This window comes from Chiloscyllium punctatum, chromosome 11, assembly GCF_047496795.1.
Source record: "Chiloscyllium punctatum isolate Juve2018m chromosome 11, sChiPun1.3, whole genome shotgun sequence".
Taxonomy (NCBI): domain Eukaryota; kingdom Metazoa; phylum Chordata; class Chondrichthyes; order Orectolobiformes; family Hemiscylliidae; genus Chiloscyllium; species Chiloscyllium punctatum.
In genome coordinates this window covers 115319460-115344403 of record NC_092749.1, presented here as the reverse complement: position 1 = coordinate 115344403, position 24944 = coordinate 115319460, and the positions used below count along the sequence as shown (strand labels likewise).

The following is a 24944-nucleotide window of genomic DNA, read 5'->3' as shown; positions in this document are numbered from 1 at the left end:
TGATTAAATGGCAGAGTGGTCTTGATGGGCCGAATGGCCTTGCTTCCACCCTTATGTCTTATGGTCTTATGGATCCATTTCTTTTGGGGTTGCCAAATCTGCCTTCACTAGATGAACGCGGGAAGAGATTATTCAACGTTCTCATATATTGCGCAAGGAAGAATATTTTAATGGAGCTGGACCTCGGAAACCACCCCAGGTCTCATGGGTGGCATAGTTTAGTGATGGAGCACCACCCTCTGGATTTTCTTACAAATGTGATACACCAGAAAACGAAACTATTTTATAAGGCGTAGTGGCCCTTCTTAAATTACATAGATATGGACTTGTCAGCCATATTGACCAGGGCCTATGTATAGCTGTGAATGCTAAATTTGGCAGTCCAGGGGCCTTGGAAGGGGAGGAAGCTTGAATAACTGCGGATATGATAACTGATGTTCCTGTGGATGGGAGCCTCGGTGAGTGCATTAGGTGTGGAATTTAATGTAAGTTAATTTAAGTTGACTTTATTTAATTTGACCTAATCTAAGTTAGGTTAGTCTAGTATAACTACGAGCCCACTGATTCCTACAGCTACCTAGACTACACCTCCTCCCACCCAACCTCCTTAAAAATTTTAATTCCTTATTCCATATTCCTTTGCCTCCACTACATCTGTTCCCAGGATGATCAATTCTACCTCAGAAAGTCCCAGATGGCCTCCTCATTCCACAATCGCAACTTCCCTCCCCACATGGTTGACGATGCCCTCCAGCACATTTCGTCCACTTTACGCACCACCATTCTTGAACCCCACCCCTCCCAATGCAACAAGGACAGAACCCCTGGTCCTCACCTTCCACCCCATCAACCTCCGTATGCATCGCATCATCCTCCGCCACTTCTGCCACCTTCAAACGGGCCCCACCACCAAAGATATATTTCCCTTCCCACCCCTACAGCATTCCAGAAAGACCATTCCCTCAGTGACTCCCTCCTCAGGTCCACCCCCACCAGCCCACACCCCACTCCTGGCACCTTTTCCTGCTACTGCAGGAAGTGCAAAACCTGCGCCCACACCACTCCCCTCACCTCTGTCCAAGGCCACGAGGGATCCTTCCACATCCATCAGAAATTTACCTGTACCTCTACCAATGTCACCTACTGCATCCATTGTACCTGGTGTGGTCTACTCTACATTGGGGAACAAGGACACCTTGCAAATTGTTTCAGAGAACATCTCTGGGATGCCCAGACCCACCAACCCACCGCACCGTGACTGAACACTTCAACTCCCTGTCCCACTCCATCAAGGTCATGCAGGTCCTGGGCCGCATCCACCGCCAAACCGTTACCACCCGACACCTGGAGGAGGAACGCCTCATATTCCGCCTTGAGACCCTGCAACCACGTGGGATAAATGTGGGTTTCAACAGCTTCCTCATTTTCCCACCCCCCCCCACATTCATCTACTTTCACCCCACCCCCTCCCATTTATCTCTTAACCCCAACCCCACAAGCCTCATTCCTGAGGAAGGGCTTGTGCCCAAAATGTCGATTTTCCTACTCTTCAGATGCTGCCTGACCTGCTGTGCTTTTCCAGCATAGAACATAGATCATTACAGCGCAGTACAGGCCCTTCGGCCCTCGATGTTGCGCCGCCCTGTCAAACTAATCTGAAGCCCATCCCACCTACACTATTCCATGTAGGTCCATATGCCTGTCCAATGACGACTTAAATGCACTTAAACTTGGCGAATCTACTACTGTTGAAGGCAAAGCATTCTATACCCTTACTACTCTCTGGGTAAAGAAACTACCTCTGACATCTGTCTTATACCTATCTCCCCTCACTTTAAAGTTGTGTCCCCTCATGTTTGCCGTCCCCATACTCGGAAAAAGGCTCTCCCTATCCACCCTATCTAACCCTCTGATTATCTTGTATGTCTCTATTAAGTCACCTCTCAACCTTCTTCTCTCTAACAAGAACAGCCTCAAGGCCCTCAGCCCTTCCTCATAAGACATTCCTTCCATACCAGGCAACATCCTAGTAAATCTCCTCTGCACCCTTTCCAAAGTTTCCACACGGGCGGCACGGTGGCACAGTGGTTAGCACTGCTGCCTCACAGCGCTAGAGACCCGGGTTCAATTCCCGCCTCAGGCGACTGACTGTGTGGAGTTTGCACATTCTCCCCGTCTCTGCGTGGGTTTCTTCCTGGTGCTCCGGTTTCCTCCCACAGTCACAAAGATGTGCAGGTCAGGTGAATTGACCATGCTAAATTGCCCGTAGTGTTAGGTAAGGGGTAAATGTAGGGGTATGGGTGGGTTGCGCTTCGGCGGGGCAGTGTGGACTTGTTGGGCCGAAGGGCCTGTTTCCACACTGTAAGGAAGTAATCTAATATAATCTAATCTAAAAACCCTTCTTATAATGCGGTGACAAGAACTGTACACAATACTCCAAGTGTGGCCGTACCAGAGCTTTGCACAGCTGCAGCATAACCTCCTGGTTCCAGAATAAAGGCCAAAACACTGTATGCCTTCTTAACAACCCTGTCAATTTGGGTGACAACTTTCAGGGATCTGTGTACATTGACACCGAGATCTCTCTGCTCATCTGCACTCCCAAGAATCTTACCATTAGCCCAGTACTTTGCATTCCGATTACTTCGTCCAAAGTGTATCACCTCACACTTGTCCACATTAAACTCCATTTGCCATCTCTCAGCCCAGCTCTGCAGCTTATCCATGTTTCTCTGTAACCTACAACATCCTTCGTCACTATCCACAACTCCACCGACCTTAGTGTCGTCCGCAAATTTACTAACCCACCCTTCTAAGCCCTCATCCAGGTCATTTATAAAAATGACGAACAGCAGTGGACCCAACACCGACCCTTGCGGTACACCACTTGTAACTGGACACCAAGATGAACATGTTCCATCAACTACAACCACTGTTTTCTTTCAGCAAGCCAATTACTGATCCAAACTGCTATGTCTCCCACAGTCCCATTCCTCCGCATTTTGTATAATAACCTACTGTGGGGAACCTTATCGAGCGCCTTGCTGAAATCCATACACACCACATCAACCAGTTTACTCTCATCTACCTGTTTGGTCACTTTGTCAAAAAACTCAATAAGGTTCGTTAGGCACAACCTACCCTTCACAAAACCATGCTGACTGTCCCTGATCAGATTATTATAGATGGTTATAAATCTCTTATAACCTTTTCCAACACTCTACCAACAACTGAAGTGAGACTCACTGGTCTGTAATTATCAGGGTTGCCTCTACTACTCTTTTTGAACAAGGGAACCACATTTGCTATCCTCCAGTCCTCAGGCACTATTCCTATAGACATTGATGATTTGAAGATCAATGCCAAAGGCTCGGCAATCTCTTCCCTTGCTTCCCAGAGGATCCTAGGATAGATCCCATCCGGCCCAGAGGACTTGTCTATTTTCACACTCTGCAGTATTTCTAATATCACTTCCTTGTGAACCTCAATCTCTTCTAGTCTAGATGCAAGTATCTCTGTATCTTCCTGGCCAACATTTTCATTTTCTATAGTGAACACTGTCGAAAAATATTTATTTAGTGCTTCCCTTATCTCCTCTGACTCCACAGACAACTTCCCACTATTATCCTTGATTGGCCCTAATTTAACTCTCGTCATTCTTTTATTCCTGACATACCTATGGAAAGCCTTAGGGTTAACCCTGATCCTATCCGCCAACAACTTCTCATCTCATCTCCTGGCTCTTCTGAGCTCTCTTTTTAGGTCTTTCCTGACTTCCTTGTAACCCTCAAACGCCCTGAGTTTTCACATTTTGTCCTAACATAAGCCGCCTTCTTGACCAGGGATTCCACTTCCTTAGTAAACCACGGCTCACGTGTTCTATATCTTCCTCCCTGCCTGACAGGTACATACTTATCTAGGACACACAGGAAATTTTCCTTGAATAAGCTCCACATTTTTAATGTGCTCATCCCCTGTAGTTTCCTTCCCCATTCTACACTTCCTAAATCTTTCCTAATTGCATTGTAATTTCCCTTCCCCCAGCTGTAACTCCTGCTAGGTGGAGTACACCTATCCCTTTCCATCACTAAAGTAAACCTGACAGAATTATGATCGCTGTCTCCAAAGTGCTCACCTACTTCCAAATCTAACACCTGGCCAGACTCGTTACCCAGTACTAAATCTAACGTGGCTTTGCCCCTTGTAGGCCTGTCTACATACTGTGTCAGGAAGCCCTCCTGCACACACTAGACAAAAACTAACCCATCTATAGTACTCATACTGTAGTGATCCCAGTCAATATTTGGATAGTTGAAGTCCCCCATGAGAGCTACCCTGCCACTCTCACTCCTGTCGAGAATCATAGGAAACACACTCTCGACTCTGATCTCCAGCATCTGCAGTCCTCATTTTCTCCTAGTCTAATATAATTTAGGGTAATTTAAACTAATTTGCTAAGTTCAATTATTTATCGAATTGTAGCATGGAAAGATTGTTACATACCTTTGTGATAGTTGTCGTTTGTTTTGTAGAATAGTAGGCGGTTTATTGTTAATGGTTTAACAAAAGTTTGTTATACTATCTTTTGTACATTTTATAATTTTGTAAAAAATGAAAACCTTTTTCAATAAAAAAAACAGGATGGAGGCGGTGAGGGTGTTTTCCCTCAGACAGTCTAAGACAAGAAGGCATAATCTCAGAATAAGGGATCACATGTTTAAGACAGAGATGAGAAGGAATTTCTTCTCAGAGAGTTGTGAATCTATGGAATTCTTTACAACAGAGAGTTGCTGACTGGGTCATTAATGTAATCAAAGCTGAGATGGATTTTACTAAGATAATCAAGAGTTGGGGAAATGTAGGTAAATAAATGGAATCGAGGATTATCAGCTCAGTCACTATCTCATTAATAGCAGGACAGATTCGATGGGCTGAATGGCATACTTTTGCTTCTATGTTTTATTATCTTTATTGCTTCCAGATGTGCAGTACTATCTTGTACAGGCAAAGATTAAAATGAATCAAAAAGAATAGTATTGGTTTCACTCTCATGATTTTAGATTTTCCCTGCTATGTGTCCAACTGCTTAGAGTCTAGATTAACTATTTAAGTCATTTACTTTTGCCCATAATAGCTCTGCATTTTGAAGTATTTGTATAATGTTCCACTGGGAAGGTACTTAATTCATGGTGAAACACTGTTCTCAATGTCCAGAATTTGTCACTGGTGAATTTGCTTCATTTATTTTGCCGGATACCTATTGTTATGTTCTCCTCTCTCTTTCTAATTTAATTAACCCTCTCTCTGATGCAATGATAAAAGCTATATGAGATAACTTCTGATGAAATGTTAAAAACCTGAAATGTTAACTGTTTCTCTCATGACAGATGCTATCGGCCTTGTTGAGTCTTTCCTGTATTTTCTTTTTTATCTCTCATGTCTTGTGTCTGCAGTATTTTGCTTTAATGTAGTGTTGGGAGCCCTTCTGTTGTATTGCTGCATCAATAACATTTTAGAGGAAAGCATTCATCAAATAGTTTGATTAGTTTTTCCTAGTAATGCAACTATTCTTAGTCTCAGTGCCCCAGTTTGTAAACAGGACAAATTGCCAACGACTCCTCTTTGAAGTTGTTATACAGATATTGGAGAGAACAGGATTATGCTTTGCTATGTTGCATATCAATGTGCCCAGTAATCCATCAGTACCTAATCCCATAGCTCCATATGAATAATTGCTACTTGGGTAAAGCAATGGCTATAAAATCACACCAAACATGGAGCCAAACCTTGAAGGGGAAGAGGGATATGTGTCAGTGAGGGTGGAAGAAAGAACCAAACATGTGAAAGTATCTGGTACCATGTTATAGATTGGGAATTTGTATTCATAAATAGAAATAATGATAATTTACCAGCTGTATATCTGGATTAGACTGCTGTACTGAACATCTGGAGCAAAATGTAAACATATCCAATGGGCAGAAATGCAAATTTCTTCAAGCAGTGAAAATACCATGCCAACAATGGAAATATCCACCAGCTAGAACTTGCTGCTGTGCTAACCAGCAGTGCTTGGAGATCAGTGTGATGTGGTTCACAACAAGGGATGACAAAAAAAGTGAATGGAAGTGATAGTAAGGATCATCCAACTTCTGTCTATTAGCTTTCCAACAATGCCCTGGAAATCAAAAATACTGGTTAGACATAACTCTGGATTTAATTTTTGAAATATAATTGTTGTATTATCTTCTTTGATTAAGTTTCATTCCCAGCTGGAAGATTGTTGGAATAGTTGTGATTTTTTAGGCTTTTGTATAATTCTATTCCTCCACTTTTCAGGAAACAATAAAGAGAAGGAAGAAGCTATGATGCAGGAGTGGTTTGTGTTGGTGAATAAGAAGAATGCCCTCATACGGCGACAGAACCAACTTTCACTTCTGTAAGTGCAAATGAAACTAAGCTCATTCGTTTGAGGAATCTGTGGATGCGCCACATTGGATGTAGAAGTATGATTCAAGGCTTTAGAGATAAAGAGCATTGACTGAAGTTTTGAAAGATGTGGGAAACATGCTTATACATAGCAACAATACAAAGCTGAGGACAAGTTTGGTCAGGTAGTCTTTGAGGAGGCGGGTGGTATCTTCATGATTTAGGGGTAGCATATAAAGTCTGGAAGGGAGTGGACAATAAATAAAGGCAGACAGGAGGGTGGTAGACTGGAACAAATAAATTGAGGCGTAGATATTGGCAGAAGCAGCAGAATGGTTGATCTGCTTTGCGACATGAAGACATGAATGAAGTCTTTGTAGTTGGTGAGGGGAGGGGTGTGGTTCGGGGGTTTGGTTGTATGGATGTGACCCCACATGCTGATGTGTGGGGAAGGACATGGCTAAGCCATATTTGACAACAATAACCAGAGTAAATGCTTATCAAGTGTGTTTAAGTTCACAGACTGGCTGTTTGACTAATGGAGATGGTGCACATGGGAAATGGATCAAATGGCAATAAAGAAGGGATAAGTTTTTTATATATATCAGTGGAAGTATTTGTATTATCATGGGTAAACCAGACTCAGGATAATGATTGTGATGGATTCAATGGATCATTTTGTTGCCAGGGTGAGAAAGATGTTAATATGATAGGGGCTTGGCAGAAGCATCAGGATAAGAAGGAGAAGCGGAATCTTGAAAAGCTTAAGGAGGACTTTGGTAACCAAAGTGCTGAATAATGTAGTTCCAAAGGCAGGCCATTGGAGTCGAAGCATTGATGAGAAGGGAGATCGAGAGGACACCCAAGTGTGAGAAAGTGACTAAGAAGTGGGTTGAAATTCCCAAGGACAAGATCCCCTTGGTTTAAGAATAGGGAACAGAAAGGAGGTAGAAGATTTCATTAACAAGATGTCTGTCATGCCTGGGGTGGGCAGTTACATCAGTAGGACATAAGGAATGGAGATGTCTAAATGTGGTAAAGAATTAGGGGAAAGATCAAAGTGTGACTTGTAGAAAAATGTTACTCAAGCAATGTGATTATTGGTGTGGTATGTGGTGTAACATTACACCAACAGACAGTGTTGGCACGATTGATTTCATTACACGAGAAGTTAATGCTTTCCTCCTGAAAAAAATAATGTATGGGAAGGCTGTAAATATTTTTCATCAACTAGTTTAATGTGTTATGATGCCTCGTGAGTAGGCGGAACTTGAACCTGGCCTCCTGGTCCAGAAGTAGGGACACTACTGCTGCGCCACAAGCAGCGCATCTTTATGGGAGGGTTGTATCATACATAGGAACAACATAGGAATAAGGAGTAGCAGTAGGAAATTTGCCATTGGAGCCTGCTCCACCATTACACATGATCATAGCTGATCTAATCCTGGTCTCAACGCTGCTTTTCTGCCTGCTCTCTCATTTTATCCCACTTTTCATCAGAAACATATCTATTTATTTCTTGAATCTGTTGATTAAATCTGCCATCACTGCACTCCAGCAGTGAGTTCCATAGATTCACAGGAATTCCTGCAAGAAAGCAGGTAACCTGCAAAACTAAGAACATCTGGCTTGGAATTCACTGGATATGAGGTGGTGGTAGTTGGAAGGTATGGGTATTAAGTCAAGAGATGGAAGATATCACAGTTCAGTCACATCATATGAGACTTGATTCATAAACATGGTACTCCTAAATTAGTATGGCACAGTGGCTCAGTGGTTAGCACTACTGCCTCACAGCACCAGGGACCCGGATTCGATTCCAACCTTAGGAGGCTGTGTGGAGTTTGCACATTCTCCCCCCATCTGCATGGGTTTCCTCCGGGTGCTCTGATTTCCTCCCACAATCTGAAGATGTGCAGGTCAGGTGAATTGGCCTTGCTAAATTGCCCATTGTGTTAAGGTGCATTCGTTAGGGATAACAATGGGTTTGGATGGGTACTCTTCAGAGGGTCAGTTTGGACTTGTTGGGCCAAAGGGCCTGCTTCCATACTGTGGGGAATCTAATCAAATCATTTGGGGGCTTCTTTAAACAATATGGGTTTTACTAATTTTTTTTCAGAAAAAGTCTATAAATTAATCAATCTATTAAATTCAATTCAATTTCTAGCCTAATTAGGATTTCAATTTGATTTCTGCTTAAATAAGATAAGTATCATAATTACATAAAATCATCCCAGTAGCTGCAAGTCTTTTGGTTCTTTCTAAAATTGTGCAATTTGTTCTTCTTAAATTATCCTTTGCCCATAATCAAAGAATATGGTGAGCAGCTGGGAAAAGTGAAGTTGAAGCAGAAGATCAGCCGTGATCCTATTGAATGGCAGAGAAGACTTGAACAGCTATATGGTCTAATCCTGGTCCCATTTCTTATGGTGGTCATCTTTGAAGTTCTGTTTAATGTGACATTGCTAATGATACTGAACATCAGAAATTCTGTTAGTAATTTTGTTGCCTGTGTGTTGTGCACACCTGGAAATCTGCACTTCAAGACTTCAGCCATGGTTTAGACATCTCTAACCATTTTAATAGGATACCAACTTATACGCTTTCACTAAAGCTGCATTCATAATGACCAGGCTTCTCCTTAAATAGCATTATCTGCCAAGCTGTCTTCCACCCTTTCTTCCATTCACTCAGGATTTATTCATTTATTCATCATCCATTTCTTTACTGTATCCCACTCAAATCTCCTCAATCACTGAAGATTCCTTCAAGGAATTTATTTCCATAATTCAAATTGTAGACATAACATAGTCCCCATAACAACTCTTAACTAAATCATCATCTTCTGAGGATTGAACCCTGTTCTCATATTGAGGATGTTATCCTTATGCTGAACAAAGTTAAAATGTGCCTTTCAACTTTCTTCTTCCTTTATTTCAAACCTGAGTTGTCAATTCTGTAATCTTACCTGATCAAGAGTCACTGCATTTCCTCCCACTTGATCTCAGCAGTCACTCTTGAAGTTTTAGGTTTTTATAATACTGACTTGGCAATGCCTAATTCTTACTACCAGTTTGATTTTATTCCCCTAGTTTCAACCTGTGAGTTTGAATGTACAAATTGATTTTTTTTAACCAACATATTTCACGACTAATCAAATCCCACCTAAAGATAAGAAAAATCTAAAGTCTATCTAGTGAAATTGTATTCTGTCCTAAGTAGTTACATTGAATTTACGTCAATGCAAATGACATACTGTATGAAATACAGTGCACTTTTTAACTGCATAAACTAGCATATGATCAGTGAAGGTTTGTGTATCAATTATGTGGAGTAGATTAAAGGTTTCAGAAAAGACAATAGTAGGTTTCAGTAATCAATGAATCTTAAAGGTTGCTTTTAGTCAGTAATGATTTGTTAATTACTGTATTGATGAACTTTTTTGACTTGCCTAGGGAAAAAGAGCATGATCTTGAGAGACGCTTTGAGCTGCTAAATCGAGAATTACGAGCTATGCTTGCAATAGAAGGTGAGTGATTTGTGGTTATTTATCAAATTTTTCAAAATTATTCAGTTTCCTTTTCAAATTCTTAATTTCAAAATTTTGAATAAGTTAACAGCTTTTAAATTTTCCTTGTTGAAATGCTGTTCATGGCAAACTCAGTATCTGACTTGAAAAGAAGTTGTGTGCACTTTATTTCAAAATTAAAATTCAAATTAATATTGTTGAAAATGGTAGTACCGAACTCTTCGAATAATTGTAATATTCTAGATGTTCACATGGACACTGTTATTTTCCCTCTGGACTTGTAGTTATGTCAGGGCTAAAAATATGTTTAGAATTCCTGCAAGTTCTTGTCTTTTCCAAGTTAAATGCCACCTGGTATTGATTGCGACTTTGCCTGCAAAATAAAACAATTGCAATCAATGCCAATTAATTCTACCGCTCTGTATTGACCTTGTTAGGCTTTGACTGAGTACAATTATGTCATTCTTCACCTGATAAGATGTCTGAGCCATTACAAATCAATTCTAATTTATTTCCCAGGTTCTGCCATTGGCGTATATTTGGACTGGAATTGGTTCATTCCAGTATTTCACTGATCATTTTGCTAGCTATTATGCTGTTACCAAGAGTATATTCATGAAAACAATTTCTTTATAAACCCAAAAGGAACAATTTTTCGGGGTGTGGAAAATGTGCACTTTCTCAGAACAATATGATCAGAAACTCGTGCAAGTTAGTCCCTCCCCCGCCCCCCCCCCCCAAATGAATTGCATGCATAATCAATTGGTCGTTGTCCAACTTGTTAAAGTGTTTATTGCAAGTAACAAATCACCAGTTGTGCCAATTGTTAATCTGTTCAAAGAACAGTGTTGGAGAAATGGTATAAAATTATACAATGATGGAGAAATGAGAATAAATTACTTTTGATTTGTCCAGTGCATCTTTTCCCCCATGATGTCATTTGTAGGGGAACAAAAATGTACAAGTAAAGCTCTACTATTGCTTCAAATTTGCATTTGTGGTGAATTTACAGCGGATTCAGCTCAAAGCATCCAGAATAAACAATCAGGAGTTATTCTCTGTAATCGTAGATAAGAGTAAAAACTCCCACATCATTTCTTGTATTACTGGACTGAAATTTGGAGATTAACATCAGGGAGCTATAAACAACATGATCCAAATCTCTGACTGGATTTAGCCTAGAAAAACTGATGGTGCATGCATTGGCACACAATTTATTATCTCCTAAGGGATAACAATTCAAATCGTCCTGCCTCAAGCTGCATAATCAAAATGACAATTATATTCCTTAGCGTGTATTTAGGAAATTATTAATCTGAATTACTGATTTTGCTAAACTTTTTTATTTTATCCAAAAGAATTGTACTCATTTTTAAACAATGTATTCAACAAATAGAAGCTAAATAAATTGTTCCTTTCTTTGCTGATCTTTAAAATAAATTTTGGTGTTCTGCTGCTTTGAGAATCATGACTATATCATCTTGGTTAATGTTTACATAGAACAATATAAATAGCATTCATTGTAAAAAAAAATGAAATGATCAGTCTTCCCAGTTTCAGTCCCAAGGGTTTTCCAGTTCTGCCAGTAGTGCTGTGACCACTCATGACATTGTGGTGAAAAAGACTTGTGCAGTCAGTGGTCCCATTCAAATCAGTGTTTTCCAGACAGGTATGCTGATTTTTTAGTCTGTTGATGACAGAGTAGAGTAGACAGTTCAGCTTTCAGCTAAGTGTGCAGAACTCATTGATAGCATGGGAAGGCAGTTTTATCAAACTGTTTTTGTCCTATTGATGTCAGTAAGATGTAAGCACTTGTTGGTGGGGATCACTGACCATCGTGTTGGTTATGTGTGGAATGTTTCTCCTTGACCACTTTTCAAAAGCTATGTGGATGCTTTATAATCTCTGAATGGTCAGTATTCTATATGCTATAGCAAACAAGAAACTGTGTTGGAAATTTGAACAGCCAATGCTGAAATATACATTGCCATTCGGCTTGCACACTGTGATGAGATCAATAGGCCTATCAAATATTGGAACGTGTAGATAGAATAAGGTTAAATGTGATACCCAATCACTTTCATTGCAATGGATTCCATTGCAATTGGCATTACAGCATAGGATGCACTTAATTTGGAGTATGGTCTCATCCTACTATGAAGGCTTTTGACTGAAATTTCCATTTGTATCATATTAGTTCTGAAAGAGAGTGCAATATATTGTTGCATTCAAGTTCGTGCCCTTTTTGTAATTATATAAATCGCTTAAACTGGAGCTAGATAGATTCCACACAATATATGAAAGATTGCATCTGTTTCTAAGAAATTTACTCAGTCAAGCTTTATTTTCAGTGTTTCTCATTTTATAATCAAGTTAAATTCATACGTTTGTTTAAAAAATAAACTTAAACTCACCCAGAAATATTTTCTTGTCCTTTGTTTACAGCATAAAATAGTCATTAAAAGACTGTCCAGATCTGACCTGCTCCATCTACTGTCAGTCAGATTATTACAAATATCTTCCAACATTTAAATGTTAGTTTCTCCCCACTTTGTCTTAGAGGCAGTACAGACCATGATGTGGTTAGTGAAGGCAAATAAAGTCACGGGAATTCTAATTAAAATGCTCCATGTAAATTAGGGGAATCCACGTTATAAACTAAAGTATTTGTATAAAGTCCCTATATGAAAGCTTATAGATTTTTTAAATGTCAACTAATTTTTGCTGGCAGCATTCATTTAACTGTGCGTCTAGTATCAGATCATGATGTTTTATGTCTGGATTGAAATAAAAATTAAATGTGGTATTCTGATCTAAAGCAATCTACTGACAACATTTTAACAAAAAATGAACATGGTATATGGAGGATATTTGAAAACTGTCTCTGTTGAAAACGTAATATTATCTACATAATTATATCACAGCAATATCAAATGTATGTTTTTGCAGTTTTGGACATCAGTAAATACCTATCATTGGTCTTGAGTACTGCTCACGTTTTGTTTATACATGGCCTAAGGATAGTCTCTAAAACATTCTGTTTTTTATTGTTAACTCACGAAATGGATCTTACTCTGGATTTTGCACTGCTTTATTCATTCTCAGTTTGTAGTTTGAAGTGCAAGCTCTTCTAAAAGGATTTATGCATAGGTTCACTATTTTTGTAGTTACGGTTTATATGATAAGCTTTTTTATATTTAAAATCAATATGTAATCCTGTGAAGGAGCTTATCCCCCTAAAACCCCATTTGTAAATCTATTTTAGCTTTGTTGCACGGTGCAGCCACAGTATTCCAGAGATTGATTAGGTCCAGCAGTAGAATCCTATCAAATGGACGCTCTGATGATGCTGCACACACTTTCTGGAACGCTAGTTGACTGGGACTGAAGATAAGACCAGATTGCAATCCCCAGTGCATCATTCACAACAAAATGTTAATTTTCAGAAATTTACAGCCTAATTCATTGAAACAACAAATTCTAAAATACAGCATCCAGTTGTTTGTACTTTTAGTTAGTATAAAATAGTAAAGTCAGCCACTGACTTTGATTCTATGATATTGTCAACAATGTTTTATTTCGTCAATTAAAAATCAACTTAAAAATTATCATTAGGATACATATGTGTAAATTCATTTCCATTTTACTTTGAGGGAATTTTATTTTGGAATTTGTATCAAGTTTGTATCTGCTTATTTATGTTAAGCTTTCTCTTTTTAAATTTTAATTGATGTTTTTAAATTCCTGGGAAGTATGCCAATAGGAAGTAATTTTTGATAAATGTTAAGTTTTTTCATAGTCCATTGTCATATAATGGTGAGCCTTCAATTCACATTATAGAACAACAAATTGCATGGATTACACCAGCAATTCCTATCCAGTTGCCTAAGTAGCAAAATATAAAGTTTATGTATATTACTCTTTTCAGATTAAAGCTGACTTCATTAAGATATAGTTACTGTCAGCAGGGGTGGGTGGCAAGGAAGGAATGATAGAGATAACGATATGTTTATTCACGATGGCCTAGCCATCATTGTGTGGGCCAGGCTTGATGGATCAGCTGGTCTTTTCTTGCCTGTGAGCTCATACCTGTCACACAACAGGTGAAGTTTATGCTGAGTATTCAGTTGTAATTACACTCTTTTCATGTTCTTTGGGTACTCTGTCGTTTAACCATTCTACCCTTGAGTACTGAAGGCATTGACTTGCCTAGTGGCATGTTTTTGATGGCAACTTTGGTAACTAGCCTGCATCTCCTCTCTGAGAGTTTGGGTGGTGAATGTTGGCTGGTTTTCCTATAATTAGGGATCATTGCAATCAAGCTTAAAGCTGTTCCCACTATTAGATATCCAATTTCTAGCAGGTAAATTTAGTCAATTGTCTATGATTGTAACAGGCTTTCAAAGGAGAGGCCATTGTAAAGTAATAAGATCATGATGTGAATTTCTTACAAAAAGTGTGTTGCATCCTCAATCTGTTCACATTGAAAGTTGGAATTTTTATTATTGTATTATTCAAGGTGTGTTGTAGAACATTACTAAGTGTTTTGTCCATGCTCTACATGAGTCAGCCCTGTTTTATTTTTCATTTAACTAGTAAAATGCTGAAAAGCTATGTTTAAACTTAAAAACGTCCCTGAACTTAATCAAATAATGGAAATTTTCTGCATCGAAAGCTGTGATATGGATAGATTTTATAGAGTTGTTGGAATACAAGTGAATCGACCTGGTTAAACTAAAGCTCTTCAGTGTCATGTTTGCTAGAATAGTTGTACAACTAACATCTCAAGGCACTGGATCAATGAAGGGTCCTGACCCGAAATGTCAACTTGTCTTCTCCTCTGATGCTGTCTGACCTGCTATGCTTTACCAGCTCCACACTTTATCAATGCTGCCTGTGCAAGATCCTGCAAATCCACTGGGAAGAAAGAAGCAGTAATACCAGCATCCTTGACTAAGCCAACATCCCCAGCATCAAGGCACTGACCACCCTTGATTGGCTGCGATGTGCTGGGCACATCGTCCACATGGCCAATACGAGACTCTCAAGCAGGACTCTCCTCCCAGTTCCAAAATGGCAGGCAATCCCCAGATGGACAGAGGAAACGCTTCAGAGATACCCACGAGGCCCCACTGGGGAAGTACAGCATACCCCTGACACCTGGGGATCACTGGCCTGAGACCATCCAAAGTGGAGGAGGACCATCCAGGAAGGCATTGAGACCATGTCGTGAAAAGGTGAAAGCTAGGCGAAAATAGTGAAATGTGCGCACTGCTACAGTAACACCCCACCCACCCCTTTCTATGACCCCCACCTGCCCCAAGTATTAACAGAGCCTGCAGAAGTCACATCGGATTATACAGTCATATACAGATTCACCCTGAGAGTGGAAAAGAGTCAACCTTGTGTGCGAGGGACCATTGATGATTGTGATTATGATGACATGTAAATTAGAGCATAATAACCACAGACCTTTGATTTTGTGCAGCTTAGTTATGGGTGAGACAGTGGCTCAGTGTATAGCACTCACAGCGCCAGGGACCCAGGTACAATTCCAACCTCAGGCAACTGTCTATGTGGAGTTTGCACATTCTCTTTGTGTTTGCGTGGCTTTCCTGCGGGTGCTCTGGTTTCCTTCCACAGTCCAAAGATGTGCAGGTTAGGTGGATTAGCCATGGGATATGCAGAGTTACGGGATAGGGTTAGGGGGTAGGTCTGAATGGGATGCTCTTTGGAAAGTTGGTGTGGACTCAATGGGTCAAATGGCCTATTTCCACACTGTAGGGATTCTGTGATTTTAGTGTAGCACAGGTATACCAAGTGGCGAAGCTTCAAGCATTCCCAGTGGCTGACAATTTACATGTTTGCCTGTACATTATTTCATTCCCTTCCCTCATTATGAAGGTGTTTTTGTCTGCTAACTTCCTCTGAAGTACTGTTACAATCTGAGTGGTTATAATAGAGTCATACTGTTTTTGTTTTGTATTCTTCAATCACAACTTAATTTGCAGTGACTTAAATAAGTTAGTTTGGTTAATTGATCTCCATCCATGTGGGCTTACAGTATTGTCAAGAAAATACTGGAGAAATCGATGGAACTAAAAACTGTCAATTTCCCTGGACTTGGTAGCTCACATTCTAGAATTTTAAAAGAGGTCACTGCAAGATAGTGGATGCAATGGTTATGATTTCTCTAGATTCTAGAATTTGTTTTTTGGTTTTAGTGATCAACATGTTTGGACATGTTATAGCAAAGCTTTATAGCAGTTTGGATTTGAGCCTGGGCCTTTGGCACAGAGGATGCTAAAGAGAGCTCCCTTTGATCCCTGTTGTTAGTGTGTATAGATATTATTAATCAGCTTGTACGGACATGTTATTACACATCTCTGGAGCAAGTGGGACTTTACCCTAAGTCTCCTAGCTCACAGATAGGGACACTGCTACAAACACTGCCCTCCCTCCCTTGATACCTTTTATTAGTTTGCATGTGAGTTTTAGTGTTAAATGATTTTGTGCATTGGATATTAATTGAGAACTCACTTGTACTCCAATATATAGACGAGGCTGTTGTGGCAGAGTGGTAATGTCCCTTCCTCTGGGCCAGAAGGTCTAGGTTCCTGCCATTGAGGTATGTCTGAGCATGGTTTTTTAAAATGTATCTAGGAACAGGATGTAACTCAGGTTAGGATTAGACGTGCATAATATGCCTTTGTAAATACACATTTGGCAGAAAATAAAGACCAGCCTCCCACATATCCTTACCTCCTGGCAGCATTTACCCTAGTAAACCCTCTCAGAATTTGAATAATTTCATTGATCAATGCTTATTCTGCTGCTGAATTCTTAAGAATATGGTTCCTTGCACATAACCTCTCCACACATGACAACCCTGTTTTCCTAGGAAGCAATCTGGTGAATCTTCATGACACCCACTCTAAGATATGTAGATATTTCCTCAGCTAGAGTGACTGATAGTTTACACTCCAGGTATCATCTCACTAAAGCCTTTTACAATTTCAACATGACCTCCTTACTCTAACCCTTTATGATAAAGAGCAATGTACAATTACCCTTTGGCTGTATTACCGACACGCTCACTGTGATTCACATAGAACTCCCACATCCCTCTCTGTGCACCACTTCATCTTTTAAAAAATATTCTGTTCCACTAATCAATATCGATATGTGCAAATGAACTGTGTGTTTTGACAGTGGGTCACATGGGCCAGAAAGATCTCAAGTTTGATTCCTATCTGGGCAGTATTTACTGACCTCAATCTGGGTAACAGTGAGGTTGATATAATTGGGCTCAGCATTCATTGGCTAACAAGTTAGCAGTTACATCAGGTTTCTGTTTTTTTTGTGATGTGGAGATGTTGGTGTTGGACTGGGGTGGACAAAGTTAAAAATCACACAACACCAGGTTATAGTCCAACAGGTTTATTTGGAAGCACTAGCTTTCAGAGCACTGCTCCTTCATCAGGTGGTTGTGATCCCATTCCACCAGCTACATGACAAAAGAGCAACGCTCCAAAAGCTTGAAATTCCAAATAAACCTGTTGGACTATAACCTGGTATTCTGTGATTTTTAGCTGTTTTTTGTGGAAGTGTGCATGGCAGATAAGAACTGGGTTAGTCTGGCTGTGATCTTCTCCCCATACCCTTTACAGAATAACTCCTTCAAGGTTACTAACAAAACTAGCATATGAACAATGATTTGTCTCAAGTATCAGAAAAACGAAGAGCTTGTGGGTCTGAACCCCTGTTTAAATCACTGCATTCAGGATATATGAGAAACATAAAAATCAGAAGGAAAAAAAAATAATTTTAGTTTCAAAATTATATGAAAAGGAAGCAAACATATAATGTTCATTTGTATAGCTGTGTTCATTCTTAGAGGGGATTTGAGGAAAATGTTTTCATCCAGAAGGTGATGGATATCTAGAACTCTCTACCTGAAAGGGCTGGAGAGAGAGGAGCCCTCACAATATTTAAGAATTATTTAATTGAACACTTCAAGTGCCATTGGATACAAGGCTGCAGGCCAACTGCTGGAAAATGCGATTCGAGTAACTCTGATCTTGATGACTGGCATGGACACGATGGGATGAATTACTCATCTACATGTCCTAATGCTTTCAGGGATCTGTGGAAATGCACACCAAGGTCTCATTGATCCTCTGTGATTCCTAGAGCTTTGTCATTCAATGTGTACTCCCTTTCCTTGTTAATCCTCCTATGCTCCAGGGGACAAAGAAGTCCCAGCCTACCTAGCCTCCTTAATTCAATCCCTCCAGTCCAGCAACATCCTTGTAAATCTTTTCTGCACCCTCTGTCAAGTCTAAGAATATCCTTCCTATAGATGTGTGACCAAAATTGTATGCAGTTTTCTAAAAGTGGCCTCACCAATGTCCTTTACAGCCAAGACATGATGTCCCACTCCTATACTCAGTGCTCTGACCAATGAAGTACGCGTGCCAAACACCATCTTCACCCCCCTGAATACCTGCAACTCTGCTTCCAAGGAACTTGCGGCTCTAGGTCTTTTTGTTCAGCAACATTTCCCAGTCCTTGAACATTCTTAAGGCAAAGGTAGATAGATTCTTGTTAATTAAGTGGGTGAAAGGCAGGAATATGGATTTGACATTACAGTCAGATCAGCCATCATCTTATTGAATAGTGGAGCAGGCTTGAGGGACTGAATTGACTACACTGCTCCTAATTCATATATAATGCATTTAACAAATATTATTCAAGACATCGAGGTGACTTCCATTAGTCCTCTTCAGAATAATGCCAAAAGATATTTTACATTTGCAAGAACAGGCGACGGCTCCGTTTAATGTCTCATGTCAAACAGTGTACCTCTGACAGACCATCACTCCCTCAGTACTGCACTGAAGTATCAGTCTGAATGATGTATGCAAGTTTCTAGAGTAGGAATTTATTCCACAACCTTCTGACTGAGTGCTGAATTGAACTATGGTTATTTTTGGCCACTACCAGACTCTCTTCCTCCATGTATTGACTAGAGGAGATTGCCACTGCTGCCACAAGGCCCACTGCCAATTTCCTGTTGGCAGTGATGGAGATATTGGCAGTAACCCAGAGGGTATGGCAGCTTGCCAAGTGGCACTTCCACACCAGTATCTATGTGTACTGGGCATAGACAAGGTGACAGGCAGTTAGCTTGCGGTGGGATAGGGTGAGGTATGGGTCAGTGGTAGGTTTAAGGATTATGAGTTTGGGATAGGGACAAGATGACTTTGTTGCATTTTTCACTGATTTCTTACTTGATTGTTTCTGTGATTAGCTCGGGTTACAGATTAAAGGCACGATGTGACGGTATTGAAAGACTGTTTTTTTGTGGATCAGTGCCTGAACGTAAGTTATTTTAAAGAGGGAAAGGGAATGTATTTGAAGAAAACATTATCAGCATATAAGTAAAACATTGAGTTGAAAACAAGAGTATTATTGCAGGCTAGGAGTGATTTTAACTATTTACCTATCTACAAACCTCTTATTATTCCTCCATTCCTTGTACACTTGGGGGAAATTCCAAATTTTAAGTCACATGATGCTAACTGGAGACCTGTTACGTCATGTCTCCCAGCCAGATGACAGCTGCTAAAACTGACGTATGCAGTGGTGGCAGCAGGTGACACTCTCTGTGCTGGGGACAGATTGAAATCCTTCCCAGTTTTGAAGATAAGCTCTGGAGCTTCAACCATTGCAATCAAACTCAACACACACGTCAGTGAAACAATACTAGCTGGAAGACCTATTACTGAGAATCTCCAGCAGGCTGCACTGTACGTGTTCTGTATTCGAGCATTTTAGGAAATGTATTACATTTATGAGATTGGATGGAGTACATGGAAAGTGTGTCTGCTTTCAATGTATTATAACCCCATGACTTGAATGCACTGGAGTAATCACATCAAAATACTTTGAGTAAGTTTACACAAAGATCTTGCAACTATTATGTTAAAAATTAAGATGGTTCATGAAAGACATTCAATAAAACAAGTGAAATTGCTTCAGTGTTGTCAACATGTTCAGAGCAAGTATTTACTTACTATTCCTTTCAGAAATGCTGAATATATTGATGTCTATGAAAGCAAATATTCAAGTTCAGCAGCTTGTCCAAATTAAATTAGAAATATTCAAAAAGCTGAGATTTACCTCAGTTTGGTGGCTTGCTGGAGACAAACTAGCACAGAGCCTTATAGACAGGAACGTCAAGAAACCAGGAAGAAAAGCAACATGAAAAATAGTAAAATACAACTCTTGAAAAGGAACCAGTACGTATTGGCCATGCTCAAACAGGACTCAGACAGTGTTCTGTTCTCAGTATTTGAAATATCCAGTTTGCTCGACCTGGACAGATGCAGAGAGGGTTTAATGGTTCCATTAAAGACAGAAATATGAGACTAATTAATAAAGAAGTGAAGTATCAGGAAGGAAGCAATTTTTGCTTTCTCTTTCATATTTTCTTGCATTTTATTTGTTTATTTAGGATTTTAATCAGTAATAGGTTGAAGAATTATGGGTGACAGACGGGAAAGTGAAGCTGAGGCCAGGATGAGATCAGCTGTGATTGTACTATATGGCAGAGCAGGCTCGGGGGCTGAATTGTCTTTTCTGCTCCTAGTTCTTATGTTCTTATTACTAATTTGTTTACTGCACCATTATAGTTTTGGTATGATGAGAGTAATTAATTGTCATCAGGTCTTTACCCTGTGGGGTGTGATAATCTCTCAATCTATCCACTTCTCTAATGTTCTTAAAGTTAATTTTAATAAAATATACATTTCTAAGTGTAAATACGTCAATATATTTTCCACTATCATTAAATATCCTGCAGGTTAATGTAAGTAATTGAATTAATTGGTATACCAACACCAAGTGCTTTTTTTACTATGGCAGCAATATTGTGTGGAAAAAATGAGCAGAGGCTAGGGTTCATTTGAGGTTAGTGGTGGTTTAAACTACTTTGGCAGAGGGATGATGTAAGAGGCAAGGAGGAAGTACAATATGGTGGTGGTACACAACAAGCATAGAAAAAAATACAAGTCAGTTTGGATGGCAGAGCTTTTATATGGTTAAAGTACAAAGGAGTATGGAAAGGTTGAATTGCATTTATTTTAATGCAAGGAGTGATATGAGTAAGGCAGATGAATCAACAGTGTTGACTAACATGGGGATATGGTATTAATGCTTTCAGAGATATGTTTGAGTGTGGGCAGGAGTGGTAGCTCAATATTCCGGGGAGATTAGGGAGGTGTTGCTGTGTATAAAAGAGGAGGTAGTGTTGCAATAATGTCAGAGTCAATTAATGCAGTAGAAGGGGCATCAAAGAACATTACAGCACAGGAACAGGCCATTCTGCCCTCCAAGCTTGCGCTGACACATTTTGCCTTTCCATGCTAAAACTGTCTTCACTTACAGGACCTATATCCCTCTGTTCCCTTCCTACTCATGTATTTGTCCAGGTCCTTCTTGAATGTTGCTGTTGTGTCTGCTTCCGCCCCCACCACCAGCAACACATTCCAGGCTCGCACTGTCCTTTATGTGAAAAGCTTACCTCATCTCTTTTAAACATCCTCCCTCGTACCTTCAACCAGTGTTCGCTAGTAATTGACCCTTCCACCCTGGGAAAAAGGCCTCATACTTTCCACTCTATCCATGCCACTCACGATCTTATAAACTTCTGTTAGATCACTCCTCAACTTCCTGCATTCCGGTAAAACAAATCTTTCTCCATAGCTAAAATCTTCCATACCAAGCAACATCGTGGCAAACCTTTTCTGTACCCTCTCCAAAGCATCCATATCCCTCTGCTAGTGTGGTGACCAGAACTGTATGCAATATTCCAAGTATGGCTGAACTAAAGTTCTATAAAGCTGCAGCATAACATGCATAACCTTATACAGTGCCACTTCCAATTGAAGGCAAACATGCATCAGCCTTTTTTTACTACCTTATCTACCTGTGATGCCACCTTCAGCTGCACACCCAGATCCCTCTACATATCAATACTCCTAAGGGTTCTGCCGTTCACTGTATAATTTCCACCTGTACTTGACCTGCCAAAATGCATCACTTCATCTTTGTCTGGATTAAACTCAATCTGCATTATTTTATAAGGTTCCTTAACTGAGCCATATGGGTAGTACCTAAAACAAAAAGGGGACAATCACATTGATGGGAATGTACCTTAGACGCCCCAAACTGTCAGGGAGACACAGGAGGAAAGGTGTGGACAAATCTCAGAGAATTGTAAAAATATTAGGAGAGGATTTAAACCTCCTGAATAAAGTCTGGCATGGACAAAGTATGAAAGGCTTAAAATGTATCCAAGAGAAGCTTTAAGCCAATGTTTAGCAAGTCGTACAAGGGAAGGAGTGATGCTCAATTCATTTTAGGGAACAAAGCTAAACAAGTGATTGGAGCAGTTTGATGATAGTACCCATAACTCAACAAGGTATAGAATCATGAAAAAGGACAAAGATAGACCAAAAATAAAGATTCTGAATTAGGGAAAGGCCAATTTTAGTATAAAAAGGCAGGATCTGGCCAAAGTGGATTGGAACTTTGTACAGTTCTGGTCGCCCTTCCATAAGAAGGATGTTATTAAATCAGGGTGAATAGCCAAGGTCTTTTTTCTAGGATGGGGGAGTCCAAAACTAGAGGCCATAGGTTTAAGGTGAGACGGGAAAGATTTAAAAAGGACTTGCCAGGTAAGTTTTTCTCACACACTGAGCTGCCAGAGGAAGTGGTGGAGGCAGGTACACATACAACACTTAAGAGGCATCTGGAAGGGCATATGAATAGCAAGAGTTTAGAGGGATATGGGCCAAATGCTGGCAAATGGGCTCAAGTCAGATTGGAATATCTGGTCAATGCAGATGAGTTGGACCAAAGAGTTATATGACTCAATGAATCTGCTTCCAACACCTCTGTAGAAAGATAATTCCAAAGATACTCAACCCTCTGAGAGGAGAGAAATGTTCACCTCAGTTCTGTTTAAAACGGGCGATCCTGATTATTTAACTGTGACTCCTAGTTCTAGATTCTCCTATAAGAGAAACATCTTTCCACATCTTCCCTGTCAAGACCCCTCAGATGTTTCAATCAAGTTGTCTCATACATTTCTGAATTCCAGTGGATACAAGCTTAGCCTGCCCCACATTTCCTTATTAGACAGTTCATTCGTTCCAGATATTAATCCAGTAAACTTTCTCTGAACTGCTTTCAACGCATTTACCTCCTTCCTTAAATAATGTGACCAAACCTGCAGGTAGTATTCCAGAAGTGGTCTCATCAGCTTCCTGTATAACTGAAGCATAACCTTGTTACATGCTGCAGTCATTATCATGTTGTTTCTGGGAGCTTGCTGGACCAACAGTGGCTGTATTACTGAATTATCAAAAAAGGTGCTTAATTGACTGTAAAGTGCTTCAGTCGTCCTAAGGCTATGAAAGGGACAATCTTTCTTTCTCTTTCATATTGACTGTTTAACGCCAACCACATTAGGCCTCAGTGAGGGCTGAAATTCCTTTCTGCCCTGTTTAACTGCTCAGCTTCAGGTGCTACTGAACAACTGCCAGAATTCTTCTCTTTGTACGTGGCAGATTCTGCCTCTGGAGCAGTCATCACCTGAAAGGGAACCTTCCATCCTGTATCCCAACCTGGGAAAATAGGTTTGAGTTGTAGTTAGATCACAACATTGAAGGTGTAAGGCTATGGGTCAAGTGCTGGAGAGTGAGATAGGATAGTGAGGCAGTTGTTTTAGACTGGTGCAGACTCAATTAATTGAATGCCTTTTTCCTCTGCTGTAGACCTTTATGACTGAAGATGCAGCCCTTGACATCAGCAGCCAATTCCTCCATTCAGAATATTACAACTAAACTTGAAGTTTCCTATCGGAAGGATATTGTGAAACTTGAAAGGGTTCAGAAAAGATTTACAAGGGTATTGCAAGGGTTGGAGGATTTGAGCTATAGAGAGAGACTGAAAAGGCTGGGGCTGTTTTCTCTGGAGCATTGGAGGCTGAGGTGTGACCTTATAGAGGTTTATAAAATCATGAGGGGCATGGATAGGGTAAATAGACAAAGTCTATTTCCTGGGGTAGGGGAGTCTAGAACTAGAGAGCACAAGTTTAGGGTCAGAGGGGAAAGATATAAAAGAGATCTAAGGGGCAACTTTTTCACGCAGAGGGTGGTGGTATGTGTATGGAATGGGCTGTCAGGGAGTGGTGGAGGCTGGTACAATTACAACATTTAAAAGGCACTTGATTGGGTATATGAATAGGAAGGGTTTGGAGGGATATGGGCCAGTTACTGGTAGGTGGGACTAGATTGGGTTGGGATATCTGGCTGGCATGGACAGGTTGGACTGAAGGGTCTGTTTCTGTGCTGTACATCTCTATGACTCTATACCTCTGTTCATCTTTATTCTCTTCTTTTTTGTGGCATTATTCCATGTTTCACACTGTAGTTATCCTCAAAACTCTCATGGCACTCATGGCTATAACTTTCTACTTCTGTACTAATTAATTATTAGAAGCCCTTTTTGCCGTATGTATCAAACACCTGATCCAAAAAGTTATAATTTACACAAACGTTTTAATTCTTTGAGCTAAGTTTTTATCTTTGAATTAACCTTTACCAGTTAGTCTGAGTGTTTTCCCACTCGGCATTCTCTACATCCTTCTTGATGCCAGTCACTCTCCTCTTGTTACCATATCTCCTGGAATTAAAGATCAATCTCCAGGTCACTGCTCAGTTCAACCCTGGAGAAAAATCTCAGCATTAATACAAGCTGTTATCTTCGTCATGTGTTCCTCGAACATTTCACTTTCCAAGATATAAAAATGACAGGATGAACAAAACTCTTTGGCTGACAACCGTGCATCAGACAATTGGGGAAATGAGTCTTTTTTTATTACTTTCCCCTCAGTGTAGGAAGGCAGTGCATCAGGGGG

At 40.1% G+C, this 24944-nt stretch overlaps 1 protein-coding gene across 5 annotated transcripts in view; it reads left to right on the top strand.

Annotated features, from left to right (window-relative positions):
- ehbp1 (EH domain binding protein 1) overlaps window positions 1-24944 on the top strand; it is a 398936-nt gene that overhangs the window by 367297 nt on the left and 6695 nt on the right. For all 5 annotated transcript variants that reach the window (XM_072581599.1, XM_072581598.1, XM_072581595.1 and 2 more), the window contains 2 exons: window positions 6337-6436; window positions 9882-9955. In XM_072581599.1, the coding sequence (XP_072437700.1) occupies window positions 6337-6436; window positions 9882-9955 (174 nt within the window). The remainder of the gene's footprint in view (window positions 1-6336; window positions 6437-9881; window positions 9956-24944) is intronic.